Source organism: Haliotis rubra, unplaced genomic scaffold (assembly GCF_003918875.1).
Source record: "Haliotis rubra isolate DU_JTF1 unplaced genomic scaffold, ASM391887v1 Scf445, whole genome shotgun sequence".
Taxonomy (NCBI): Eukaryota; Metazoa; Mollusca; class Gastropoda; order Lepetellida; family Haliotidae; genus Haliotis; species Haliotis rubra.
In genome coordinates, this window is record NW_025767130.1 from 379575 (window position 1) to 393515 (window position 13941).

At 39.7% G+C, this 13941-nt stretch overlaps 1 protein-coding gene across 1 annotated transcript; it reads right to left on the bottom strand.

Annotated features, from left to right (window-relative positions):
- Nucleotides 1-1741: 1741 nt before the first annotated feature.
- LOC124289636 lies at nt 1742-9142 on the bottom strand. Its single transcript, XM_046726241.1, has 2 exons — nt 4049-9142; nt 1742-3519 (listed from the first exon to the last, which is right to left on the bottom strand). Exon 1 carries the CDS (start codon nt 6924-6926, stop codon nt 4206-4208), a length of 2721 nt encoding a protein of 906 aa, XP_046582197.1. The 5' UTR covers nt 6927-9142; the 3' UTR covers nt 1742-3519; nt 4049-4205.
- Between the last annotated feature and the right edge of the window lie 4799 nt (nt 9143-13941).

Sequence of the window (13941 nt, forward strand, 5' to 3'; positions counted from 1 at the left end):
TCTTTTTGGAGTCTGAGCTTTTGAGAAAAACATACTTCTCCATCGCTGATGTTATTTTTTAATTTTTTTTTTAAATTACTTCTCGTTGTTCTATCACACTTCTTTCAATTCACTTTCTTCCACATACGAGTCGAATGACTTTGGCCAGCCGAGCCAGCGTACCAGGGCGTAGGTCTTCCCCTTCACTTTTTTCCTTTTCAGGACTTTCTCGACTTGCCACAGGGAGTCCTCTCCTTTGTTCACCTTCTTGAGCTCGTTACCGTAAAAGGACCCGGTCAGAGGTTCGTCGTGAAAATCTTTCAGTTTGTACTGAGGAAAACCTTGTTTCCTATAACGTCTAGCCACTTTAAAAAGCTCTTCCATCCACTTGAGGTCGAGCACCGTGCTGAAAGGCCTTCTGAGATATGAGATGCGAACCAGATTGCCTGCTTTAAATAGATATCTCTTCGCTCTCATGGGTTTACGGCTGCTACCGATCTTCTTTCTCAGGGGCTTCAGGTAGACATGGTCCCACACTTTCACCTGGTTCCCTCTGGTCACTTGTGACGGGGACATATGTGGTAAAGAAGAATGCAGTGTGTGATTGTAGTTGTAAACCAGATCGGGGAGAATGTCCACATAGCGTTTGGTGTTGTTGCGTGTCATGTATCGTGTGATCAAGGACTTCAACGTCCTGTTGAAACGTTCCACGTAGTTACTTTTTATGTTTTCGTTGCGTGCAATGGTGTGGGTGATATTTTCCTTGTCCAGAAATGTCTTAAAGTTAGCTTTGAACTCGCTTCCGGCATCCGTCCTCACCTTTTTAGGCTTTCTGTCCTTCAGTATTACTTTGAACGCCTTCAGGACGGTCTCTGGTCTCTTATTATCTAGAGGCAGTGCGAAAGCATAGCGTGAAAGAATATCCACGCTCACCAGCAGGTATCTGACACCGTCGTTCCATTTTGTGTACCTAGACAAATCCGCTAGATCCACGTCAAACATTTCGCTCAGAGAATTCACTCTGACTCTCATTCTTTTAAAGCGGTATCTGGGAGGTCTGTTCAAGCTGTAAGCGTCTTGATTATTGACAAACTTTTTCACGCTGCGTTAGGACGCCTTGGATTCACCCTTTTTCCGTAACTCATCACGGAGCTTGGCTGGGCCGTAATAAGCTCCGGGTTGTTTAGGATCAAAATAATACTCCTCGAGGGCTTTGTCGGAGGGACCACCGCTCTTATTACCCTTTGGAGAACTCATAATGTACTAAACGATAGCATCTTGAGTTGATACATTTATATCTAAATCAATTAGAAATAACCACTAAAAACATTTTCATGATGAATCTATCATTTTATTTATTTTTTATATTTTATTCACAAATCATTCTTGGATGATACACATTTACATTATCAAATAAAAGTAACAACAAACATAAAGCTGAAATGGGTTTATATTTAAGGTATGAGTCCAAACATTCTTAATTTAGTGTCCAACACTCGATAGTCAGTTCCTGGTATTATTGGCTTAAAATAATAATAATAATAATCTTCCAATGTCTTGTAGACAGCTTTGACATTCCTCTTGTTCTTACCCTTTCGAGAACTCATTGATGAAATGATAAAAGTTCATCATGGAAAATGCTAATATAATGACTGACGAGCTTCGTCTTTGAAGGATATACATACTTGTATATGCAAAAAATGATCAACAAACAAATATGTGAAATTCAAGAGCAATTTTATTCGTTACAAGATGATGATGATGATGATAAAAACAATTATGGGATATATTCTTCAAAAGAACCTTTCATTACATTGTGTCATTCTTGGTTACACTCTCAGTAACACTGGTCCAACTTCTCAGTTACAACTGGTCAGACTTATAAGTCTTTTTTCCAAAAACAACATCTTAACAACTCGCTGTTTAAGATCACTTCTCCATTCAATCGTTTTGAACTGAGAGTCACGATAGTCCTTGCACTGATAGGGAACTAAGCTAAAAGCGGTTATGTCAACCAGGGATGAGTCATCACTCAAGAGTTTCATCCATTGTTCTATCACGTGATCGTCATTGATCTCGTTCATGGCAGTATCAAAGTATTTGTCCACTTGAACCTGTTCAGACAAGTCACAACATGAGTGTTCTTGTTCAGCCTCGAACATGCAACCAAAACAAAATTCCCAGGAGAGTCGCTGGATGATTTTGGTAACTTCTAATGAGTAGCACAAGCTGAGAAGTCCTTCTGCATGTTTTAGTTTGTTTGTCATGTCCACCTCATCAACGCACAGGGGTAACTTTCGAGACTTCTTGATAACAACTCTTTTGGTTCTGTTTGAATCGTCATGAAATTTTCTCTTCGCGTCCTTGATGCATTCACTGCGATCTTTGAACCATTCCCCCGACTGCATGACAATGGACTCTTGAAGTGTCACTGGTTCTGTTCTCATCACCTGCTTCCACGAGTAGAAAGACACTTTGCTGTCAACTGCACTTTTCCTGTCCATGATAAGAACTGTTCAGAAAGCTAGAGAGAGAGAGAGAGCACTATGTGTCCGCCTCACACAACTCCTGGCTATGACGAACTGGCATGGTACATTTTCTTTTACTTTAACAAGACTAGGGTGGGAACGTAGAGGAAACAAGAAGCATTCCCATTGGATGAAATCAAATATGAGTCACGTGTTTGTCAGCAGACAAACTCATTGGTGGATAAAATGTCATTGAGTGTTCTTGATTTTAGGATTAGGTAACAAGTACCCAAGACAGCTACTCAACAAAGCAGTCCATAGATTTGAATTACCCTGGTCAATGGAAAGATTCAAGAGGAGCACCACAACTGTTGTCAACGAGGGTGGAGAGTAACTACTGATGCACGAACACATGTTTTATATCCATAACTGTTGAATCATATTAAACTGATTGGACAAAAAGGTTTAAATGTTTGTCACCTGTCTTTCATGTGATTGGATACATGCATCAGAATTATTTTAAATTGAGTGGATGAAAGGTTTAAATGTTTATCACGCATGTTTCACGTGACTGAATGCACACATCAAAATTGGTATTGAAAATGACACTTGTTATATGATATAATAGGATCAACTATAAACAGATGTAATACAAACATGTGTCAAATTGTATTATCATTAGAGATTTCTTGCCACTCTGCTCTCCATTCGTTCTATTCTACTCAGTGTTAAAAAACATCTATTTCTATATTCAACGTTCTCATAAATGAGCGTGTAAATGTCGTCAAAGTCTAGATTTGTGGCAGTTCTTTGTGCTCTCGCCTCCTGAAGTATACTGTCATGGGAGATTTCTGCCAAGGCTTCGTCGAAATAGGTGTCCACACATTCTTCCGGATCCATCATGAGACAGTGGTGTTGACGCTGGGACGGATGATTGATCTCACACCCATAACATCTGTAGATGCGCATCTCATTTACTCTCATGATCAAACGATCCACATACATTCCCTCGAGAATAGCTTCAAATTGTTCTCTTCCAGGGTGAGGTTCTGCTTGCTTGCTTCCACTCATTCTGTGAATAAAACAAAATAACATTATAAGATATTTCCTGTGTTGAATTCCACTTGTTATTGAGAACACACATTTTGTTTTGTTTCTTTGTTTTGATTCTAACATATGTATTTTTTCTACAATTTTTGTCATGCACGTTTTGTTTCTGTTTTACACGTTTTTAATTTCTGACATACAATTTTTAATTTCTAACATGCAAGTTTTTGTTTCTGTTTAACACATTTTAATTTCTGACATACAAGTTTTGGTTTTCCGACATATACATTTTTAATTTCTGTCATGCAAGTTTTGTTTCTGTTTTACACATTTTGATTTCTAACATACAATTTTTAACTTTCAACGACAAGTTTTGTTTTTTGTTTTACACATTTTTTAATTTCTGACATAAAATTTTTGGTTTCCGACTTAAATGATTTAATTTCTATCATACAAGCTTTGCTTTCGTTTTAGACATTTTCATTTCTTATATGTATGATTTAATTTTCCATCATGATATTTTTCTATCTAACATCAGTTTTTATTGTCCGTACCTTTTTTTCTTTTATTCCCAATGTCAAAGACACAGGAACACAGTCACATGCTCATGGAGAGGTGGAGAGCTTCGTGTCATGATGTTCTTCCATTTCTTTCCAGTTTTTGTTTGTTTTTGTTTGCTAGACACATATTATAACTTTAATTTTGTTTTGCTTAAATGGGATTATAGCCGTAAGGACGGGATTCAATGCCATCTGCCAAAAGATAACGTTTGTCATCTTGTGGTGTCAGAGCTAATTTTGTCACTCTGTCTGTATAGAGTGTGTTCTGAATAGAGCGAATCTGATGATAAGAAGCTGTGCTTTGTTTGTGTTTGAGAAGGCAATCTTTAAACATCTGGTGACGAAGATGTTTTTTGACGAATGCTTTTTGCACTCCTTTGGCAGTGCGTTTCTCGACCCGTTCACGTGGAGTTTTGTCAAAAACAAAACTATAGTTTTTGGGACGAAGCCCGACAAACTCTCTGATAGTCTGACCACCCACTTCGTCTTTCATCAAACCAATGGCTTTGTGTCTTTCCATGGAATGAAGTGGGTGGTCCTTAGGGTAGTTTGAGGTGTCAAAGAGATGAGGGTTAGCTAACATAAAGTCTTGAGGGTCGCGAAGGGGGGTACCCACTGGGGACCAGATTTGATAAAATAAACTATCCGTGTCCGTCATGCAAACCCGAACATGGTTGCTGGTGTATTCCTTCAACATCACATTATAGTGAAAATCGTAAAGGAGTCTCTTAGCATGTTCCAAAATGGTGAAGCCCACAGACACGGGTTGGTTCAAAGTCACGGACACTCTTTCCATGCACACCACAACCAAGTTTTCCGAAAAGATACTGGCGCTTTTGAAATTGGGCTTTGCTGTAAACCTCCTCAGCCTTTCCTCAGTGGTGATTAATTCAATTTGCTTGTAATTTCTTACATTTTGCAATTGTTTTCCGTACACAGCATTCGAAAGCAATTTAAACAAATCTTTCGAAAAGTCATCGGTGGCCTCTCTTCTTTTTTGTGTGTTAAAGTCGATGTAAGGCTTCAACCATTTGCACTGAGTAAATTTCAAAATTTTGTGTACCTTTTTCAGTTTCAAACCCAACTGTAAATACTGCTGCAAAGTTCCGAAGTAAAGAACATAATTTCGTTTGTCTTTTAGGGTGGAGAAGAGTTTGGTCCCCGTGGATGCCTTCCTCATATTCCTTATCCCTAACATACCTAACTCTGCGAGCAAGTCACGGTGATAGGGCGACAAGTCTTCGAACGGAATGCTTTCCTTGGTGGGAGCAAGTGGCAAAGTTTGGTGGACAGAGTGAAGATCACGTGGATACTCCAAATCACATTCTACGATGTAACCTACATCACCTTCTGGGTCAAGCTTCAACCAATCCATGGTATTCATTTCTGACTCATCTACCCATTCAAACTGATCTTGAGGTAACGGACAACTCATGGCTGCACCATACAAATTGTTTATGTCATAATACAACAGATACGATTCAGGTTTGGAAGGGTCAAAATCAAACATGTATTTGTTGTTGGCTTCTGCGTACCTATGATTGATACTGGCGACTCCACCCCTTATTGCGTTGGAGACAAAATTATACATGTCAGGATCGGACATGAGGTCAAGTTTCACCCCAGTCATCAAGAGACACGCATCCATGGCCATTCCAGGGAGAGTAAAGTAGTGACATGGATCGAGCCTGTAGTAGCTGAGACACATGTCGCGAAATGCTTCAAACACATCTGTCAGTATCAAAGTGTCAACGCCAACGTACAGTTCCATGAATTCTCTCACTGATGAAATTTGGAAAGTCTGCCAAATGTGTTGGGCAAAGGCATACTCTTCTTCCGAAATGGTCTCTTCAGACAAAGAGGAATAAAAGTCGTCACGACTCGGAAATTCTGTCTCGTTCAATTTTTCAAAACTGTCTACATATTCATAAAAGTAGGGTAATTTTCGAGTCAGCATATCCACATGTTCGGGATAGTTCTTTGCCACGTACACAAATTCCTCTCGTCCTTTTTTCCTCAGATTGTTTGCCAGCGTTTGCAAGCTGGTATTCAAAAATTTGAAACTGTCCAAAAAACGCAACTGATCAATTTGAAACATGATGAAGTGTTCCGAATTTTGACCTATACACGTCAATTTGCGATCAGCAAATAATTCTGCTGCTTGGAGAATCAAATGGTTGTCATACCGTGAGGCATTGTGGCAAATAACATTCACAAATGAGGATTCTTTGTAGTTGACATTACAATGATTGTGGCAAAGACCTCTGACTCGACCTGTCAAATGGTCATGATCGATGTGTCTGTCTTTGTCTCGTACTTCCTTTCCACAAAGATAGCAATGGGTTTTCGAACCTATGACTAACTTATCCTGGGGGCTCATTTTCATGGGAACAGGGTGGTTTAATATCTCCATGAGGTAGTCGTAATCCTCTAAAAGATGTGTCATGAAATGTTGGGCAGCCTCCTCCCCGCTATAAGTTCTCAATGGAAAAGAATAGAGATCAGGTTCCCTGGACACAATCTGGTAACTGTAACCACAAGGAATGTGCTTTTGAACGTGTTGAGTTCTCCCTTCTCTCTCGTTAAGTTCTAAAGGAGCCAAGACGGATTCAAAATCAGCATAGATGACAAAGGGGACTTTATTCATCCTAGGATATTGACCCAGTCCAAAAGCTCGAAAAGCTTGGTCTGGTTTAGGCATTTTGATACGCTGTGCTTTGTCATGACAGTAGGGAACATGCTTTTCCAAAACATCTTCCGAACTAAATGTCCACAAACATTTTCTACAAATGGATTTACGGTTACCATCTCCAGGTTTTCTAACCAAAGCTGACAAACTTGAGATCAAAACATAATGAGAGTGGCGATTCATCTTCCTCCTCTACTTCTTGAGTTAGCAGTAACAGGTCAATGTGACGCTCTTTGGGTAAATGGACCATATTGGAACCAATTCTCAAAGGGAAGATTACATGTTCTTGATTTTCCCCTTCATCTACACCATACACGTTAATACTGAGATTGTTTGCTTTTTCAAATTTTGAGATGTGTCTGAGACTCATGGGAAATTCACATCCGTTCAAATTGAGCTCGTGTAATTTATCCATGTAATGGCTCACTTGTTCCCTCACCAAATGTGGTTGAACAGGGAACAAGTGAGCCAAAACACAGTATGCAAAGCACATGTCATCATCCATGTTCCTAATGTTTATCAAACAGCGCTTTTTCTCCAATGACGGAGGGAGGGGGAGATATGAACTACCGCGAAAAGGTTGAAATTTGACCACAGACAATTTGACGCTCAATACCTTTTCAAAATTCAAATTTGAGCTCTCCCCTTCATAGTTATCCATCAATTCCATGATGGTATTAATCGCTTTGGTGTACAACTCGTCCAAATCATCAGCGTCTGTCGCTGGAGACATTTTGGTTCTAAAGTAGGGTTCAGTGAAGGAACTCAAACCGTCAGCATTGGTTTTACTAAATCGAAATTGAGTACAAAGTGCCCACTTGATGGAACGTTTAGTTTCAAGTTCAGATTTTAAACGTTCAATGATTTCGGGTTGAATTTTCACAAAATAGAAGTAGGGGTCGTTTCCTTCATCACCCTGGGGCACAAAATCAAATTCTCTTACATTCCCATTCAGCGCTTGTTTGGAGCATTTCGTATTTTTATTCACTTTCCTTCGCTTAGCTGCACTTGCCCCTGCACCACTTTGCTCATTATGAAAATGGACTTGTCTTTTATGATTAGCAAGGGCTTTGACGGAAGAAAAAAGTATTTGAACATGAGTGACAAGAAAACTTTGTACTGGCTGATGAACTGTGATGATTTTTTACGTGTCTTAGCAATGTATCCTTGCGCAAGAATACACTGGAACAAAATTCACAAGTAAAAGAAGAAGAAGATCCACAGTTTTTCTGATGTCTAACAAGTGAATTTTTGAAAGTGTACTTTTTTTGACAAAACTCGCATGTGTAGAAAGGTTTTGTGGATTGTGAAGACATTTTCAATAATATGGTCTAGCAAACAATGAAGATGGAAGGAAATAACCTGTAACAATACAAATAAAATTGTTATGAATACGATTGAGCATGAAAGTGATATTGATGCGTAGAAGAAGAAGAAGAACGAGAAAAGAATTACCTTCAATCAAGGAAAAATGATGACACAATTTCAAAATATCCACAGTTCCAACTTTCAGCAAGAACACGAGTGAGTGACAACGCTTTGACCAAGTGTGACACAGAGCAAGTGATGGTGCTTAGTGAGGTCGAGAAGAGAACTGTAAGTTTTGTAGTGGGTGCGGAATTGCGGATTTCACTTGATTTCAATACACTACTGGTGCAGGTGCAACCAGGACAATAGTTACTCCATCTCACACTGAGACTGAACTCTAGACCGACATCACCGAACAATATCCCATTCCATTTGATTTAAACAGTTGTGTATTGATTCAGCTGCATCAGAATTCAAACACCCATTCAGTTGTGTTTTTCCACACCTTATAATTATATTGACACAGGTGGGTTGAATACAATACCTATTCGAGTCAATGTTGATGCAGGTGGATTGAATGCAACGCCCATTCAAAGTTGGGTTTTCCACGCCTTATAATTATATTGACACAGGTGGCTTGAATACAATACCTATTCGAGCCACTGTTGACGCAGGTGGATTGAATGCAACACCCATTCAACGCCCATTCAAAATCTGGGTTTTCCACGCCTTCTCATCATATTGACACAGGTGGAATGAATACAATAGGTATTCAATTCCAGTTTCAATGGGCGTATTGACACAGGTGGGGTGAATACAATAGGTATTCAAATCCAATTTCAATGGCTTATTGACACAGGTGGATTACATACAATAGGTATTCATTTCAAGTCCACTGTTGACCTAAGGACAATACCCATTCAACCCGCTGTTGACATAAGGACAATACCCATTCAACCCGCTGTTGACATAAGGACAATACCCATTCAACCCGCTGTTGACATAAGGTCAATAGGTACACTAGTGACGTCATAGAGCCACGTGTGGGAGCCCTAGAGCCACCGATGTGGCTCTTTACTTATTAATATTTCCCTACTGTGGAGCTAAACGTTCACCTCTTCGGCGAAAAACTCGTTGTCTGCCGTCGTTCTGGAACAACTTGAAACGACTCTCTCGTCAGGAGACATTACTCGGCGCCATTCTCGCACTTGCCAGATTCGAAATGAATCAGACTTCCGCTCACGTGACCTAAAACCTCAATGAGGAGGTTGCGAACTTATTACTTTTCTCCTACTGGCTGGAATAATGCCGATGTTACATAAAGCCCAACTTAACTCAACTACTTTTTCTGCCATATCCTTAGTGTTAAATTCAGTTACAGCCTAGCCACCTTGTTGGAGGTCCTCTACATACTGCTCCTGCATTGGAGGTGGAATGTCCATGTTGGCCATCAGTAACCTCGCTCTCGTATTTCCTATAGGTGTGTCCTGTAGACCCAAGGCAAGTCCGACGTTGGGTGCTGCTGGGTTTGGCCCAGGTTTACCCGTCTCGATTTCTTTGTATAACTTCATTTCAGGTGCTACAAAGTCACATGTGACACATTTCAGTGTTATTTTCCCCATTTTCTCTCCTTGGCTATCTGCAGCTGAGGGTCGTCACAGTCACTTGATGTTGACCGATACAGTCGCAGAGCTGTGTTCCATGCTTCGGCCATCTTTTCATTGTCGACTAGTCGCATACCCTCCAAGTCATCATTGCCTGACTCTTGTTTCAGGTCATGCTTGCTGGCTGAAGTGGGACGCAGCAGCCTCACTGAAGTAGAGATGCCATGTCAATTCCGTCTAGTTTCAAGTTCTTTTCAAACTGAATATATTTGTTGACTCTGTTGGCATTCTGTTTCCAGTCAACAGGATATAGGGCTGCTTACACTGACCACATAAAACATTTATTGTCATCGTTTTTAATATTCAAGACAGCCTTCTTATCCTTCAGATAGTCTGGTAGGGGAATGTAACTGCTTGCTGCTAAGGGAGTATACTCTGCCATGTTAACTTCTAAGTGAACTATGTGATCCAACATCCACCGATACCTTCAGCCTGAAACTCCTGAGCAGCAGTATACATCTTTTGATAGGCCTCTGCAATTTGTTCTTGTATTTGAGAGAGATTTGTAACGATACAATTTGTACCTCTCATCACTGGCTCTGCCAAAATGCTATCATTATTTTCATCATATTTAATATACTTAACATTCAACATCTGAAACCATTTACACCCTTTTCTTCTAATAAGAAATCATGCAACAATGTTTCAATATTCCTTTGCTCGTCTGCGAGAAATTGTAAAATGTCTACACTGCTCCCCTCACTGGGAGTGAGTTGTGGAGACCACCCCCTCTAGAGCCTCCATTCGTCCGCCGCCGACTGTCGCATGTGCCTACTCTCTGACTGTAAAAGCGCTCAGGCATAGGCCGATGGCACTGCTTACACACTCTGCCTTTGTGCACGCATCCTTCACAAAAGGCCTTACCAGGTAGAAGAAACTTGTGACGACCACACCAATTGCAAATAGCAAAACGAGCTGGCAATGAGTTGTCTTCTGGCTTTGAGGGATGTAGGCATTGTCGTTTAGGAGCGTCGCTCACATCTGCAGACTTTCTGTTCAGACCCGGTCGACAGTTGTGGGTGTTAAAGTTGTCTTGTCGTGTAAAGGTGTGCTGACATTGCTCACAAGTGGTTTGATTATTCCCGTGAACAGTGCGAATATGTCTCATCAAGTGCTGTCGTTGCTTATTACACTCCTTACATCTGTTCCCATCACACTTTTGGTGAGCTGTTGATGAGGGCCGCGATGATAAATCTAACGCCAACAGCTGCATTCGTTTCAATGCTAATTCTTGGTCATCTTCACAGTTATTAGCTTTAGCCCAGCCCTCCAGTTCCTCTATCGACGTCACCGTATTTAGAAATGTATACTTATCCATATTGTTTGCCATTCTAAAATTAATGAAGGGCAGATATCAACATAAACCTAGTAAAATTTGGTTTGTTTTGTTTTGTGTTTTTTTCATGATCACCCTATTTGTTATGAACTTTCATTGTCACATATTGGATTTTAAATACACGAAGTCGGTAGCATTGACAACTTAACAAAGAGGAATGAATAAACGTTACAATTATGTTAAATAAACCTGACTATAAGTACAGATATGTCGATGGGTTTTAGTGCCAGAACCACTTACCTGTGAAAATGCAAATATGAGATTTGTTTCTTAAAGTGATGGATTTGGTATACTTGATTACCTACCAAAGTATGTACCTGTTTCTATTACTTATTTTAGAGATAATGAATAGAGTCACAACCACTTATTGTTTATCTCCAAGAATAATAGCTAAATAACTTGTTGTTGATGGGTTGAGTTGGGTTTTGCGTCACATCGGCATTATTCCAGCTATTGTATATGTGTGACGTTTTAGGTAATAAAGAAATATCAGAGACACATAGTGAATATTCATATCCAAGACAAATGTTTACTTTAATTGTTTAACTGACCATATCACAATGCTGAATTGAATGATATGTTAGCTAATGGGAACCTATCGAATATCAAGTGAAAGTATTCTACTTTGTAACAGAACTTGAGTCAGTCAAGTTTTATTATCACAGTAGTGTTGATAGTAGCGTAAGAGAGTAGATCTCTGATTAGAGATTCAAGACATTGGGGAAAATATACAAGCTTAGTTGTAATACTTACACTTCAACATAAATGTTTGAAGGTCTTCTGAAAGTGATGCTTTTCCAAGTCAGCCTCGGTTCCTATTACGAAACTGCCCAATTCTTTGACCTCCTCTAAGTTAAGGAGAGGTTCAATCGAAAATGATCTTCTCGTGATTATTAGTGTTCTCTTGTCTCTGTTGTAATAGAAACTGGTGTCGTCCTCGTCAATCAATGATAAAACACTATAGGCCGGAACGAAATTTCGATTATTGAACAAATTCTGCTCCTCCAAGAACTAGTTAACAATCCTCTTGAGTCGGGAGGCGATGCGAAAATTTAGAAGTAAACCTTTGATAGAAACTTGAAATCGAGTCTTTTCTTCGTCAAAAAGCAGAAGCAAATCCAAGCCATGAATCTGAGGAAACGTTTAAAAAACTTTTTAAAAAAGATTCTACCGAGGGGATCAATTCCTATGGGCGTGTGTATATATGTGTGTGGGTGTGTAGATCAAATATTCAATCGTGCAACAATATCATTTATACATTTCTCACCGCACATGCATGTACCAAGTGGCACTATATTTTAACAACAGATGAATATCACTCCATCTGTGTTAGTTGTGTGTGATGTTCTCATATCCTCATGTACATGTCAGGTCGCTGGATGACCCTTACTATAACACGCCCTGTGTATTTTTTCAGGCCAAAGGCTGGAAACCCCGCGTCCGTGCGTTCTCTCGAGTAAGGCAATTGCATCATTTTCGGGAGGATTCAGAATTTATTTAATCTATGAGAATATATTGAAACATAGACTTAGTCTTAGTCCAAAAATAATTGAAGAGCTGTGATTTTAATTTAAAATTGGTAGTCCACAATTTGTTTAATATTTGTGCTATTCCTAGATCCAGACTAGTAGAAGACGTAGCGGCTAGTTTGAAGTATTGACTGCTCCTTTGTGTAATTGGTTCAGTATGGCCGCGTGGGTCTATCCCAGACTCGCTTGACTGCAGGACATAATTCAGGTGGAAGAATGTGGATAGCTTCCAAAGAGGCATGGGTTGTTTATGATTGATTCAGAATTTTTGTAATGACCAGAGGAACTAAGGAATGGCTATTTTACGCGTTGGAATACAAAAACTGTATTGGACATTGATGTTTTCATTTCGGTTGCCGTTTCACGATGAGTTTCATTTTCAAGTGTTATATCTGATCGTGGTACACCATCTGTCGAAAAAGCAGTTTGTTTTCATATAACAGGATCTGCTTATCTGTGGTCCGGTTGATAGCAAGACTGCAGCAGAATAGGTGATTGTAGAAGATGGAACAGATAACTCTTGATCAACCAGTTTTCTTGCTTCTGCAAAGGAAATGTCAGTCGTGTGTTTCAGTTTGAGAATTTCTGTTTGTCTTACAAAACAGGGATATATTTTGGCAGAGGTCAGTTGGTCACCAAAACATTTGCGCACTGAATATTATCAGTGCAGTCCGTGTCATCATGATTTTTACTGCACCGTGTGCCAACTTGCAAAACTGCATTTCTAAATGATCTCTCATCGTGACCAAATTGTTGGCATTTAAAACAACGGAGTGGATTTGGTAAGTACCCTGCTTTGACAGATCAATACAGCTATTTCCTTCAGGTGGCTGTGGTGTTGCGCTACTTCCGGAGTCGGTGTTTCTTGCTTGTTGTTGGGGATATCATCACATTCGATCAGAGTAGGTAGATCAAAGGTCTTTTCTTCGTTCAATGATTCCACAATAAATCCAGAAAGTCTTCGTCCTGTAGTTTGTTGAACACCACCGCATAATGAGATTGTATATGGATAATCATTGGTCGCAACGTCAAACAGATCGAAGAAGAATGTGCTACACACCGACGCATTGCTTTGGTCGTCTATTGTCGCATATATCTTCATAGCTCTATGTTTCTGACCCTTTGGGTACACAAGTGCAAGAATGTTTTTAGAGCACGATCACTTCAAACAGGCTTCCACATACTTGAGTACATTTTGCAGACACTGGTTTCTTTTGAGAAGACAAATCGCTGTTGTGTTTGTTCTCCCAACAATAACACAATTTAGAGGTTAACGCTAAATGCGATTATTGCTGGATTAGCGTTATAAATGAAAAGGAAGATATTTGTTTTGGGAAGTAGTGGCCAATATGTGTGGATGT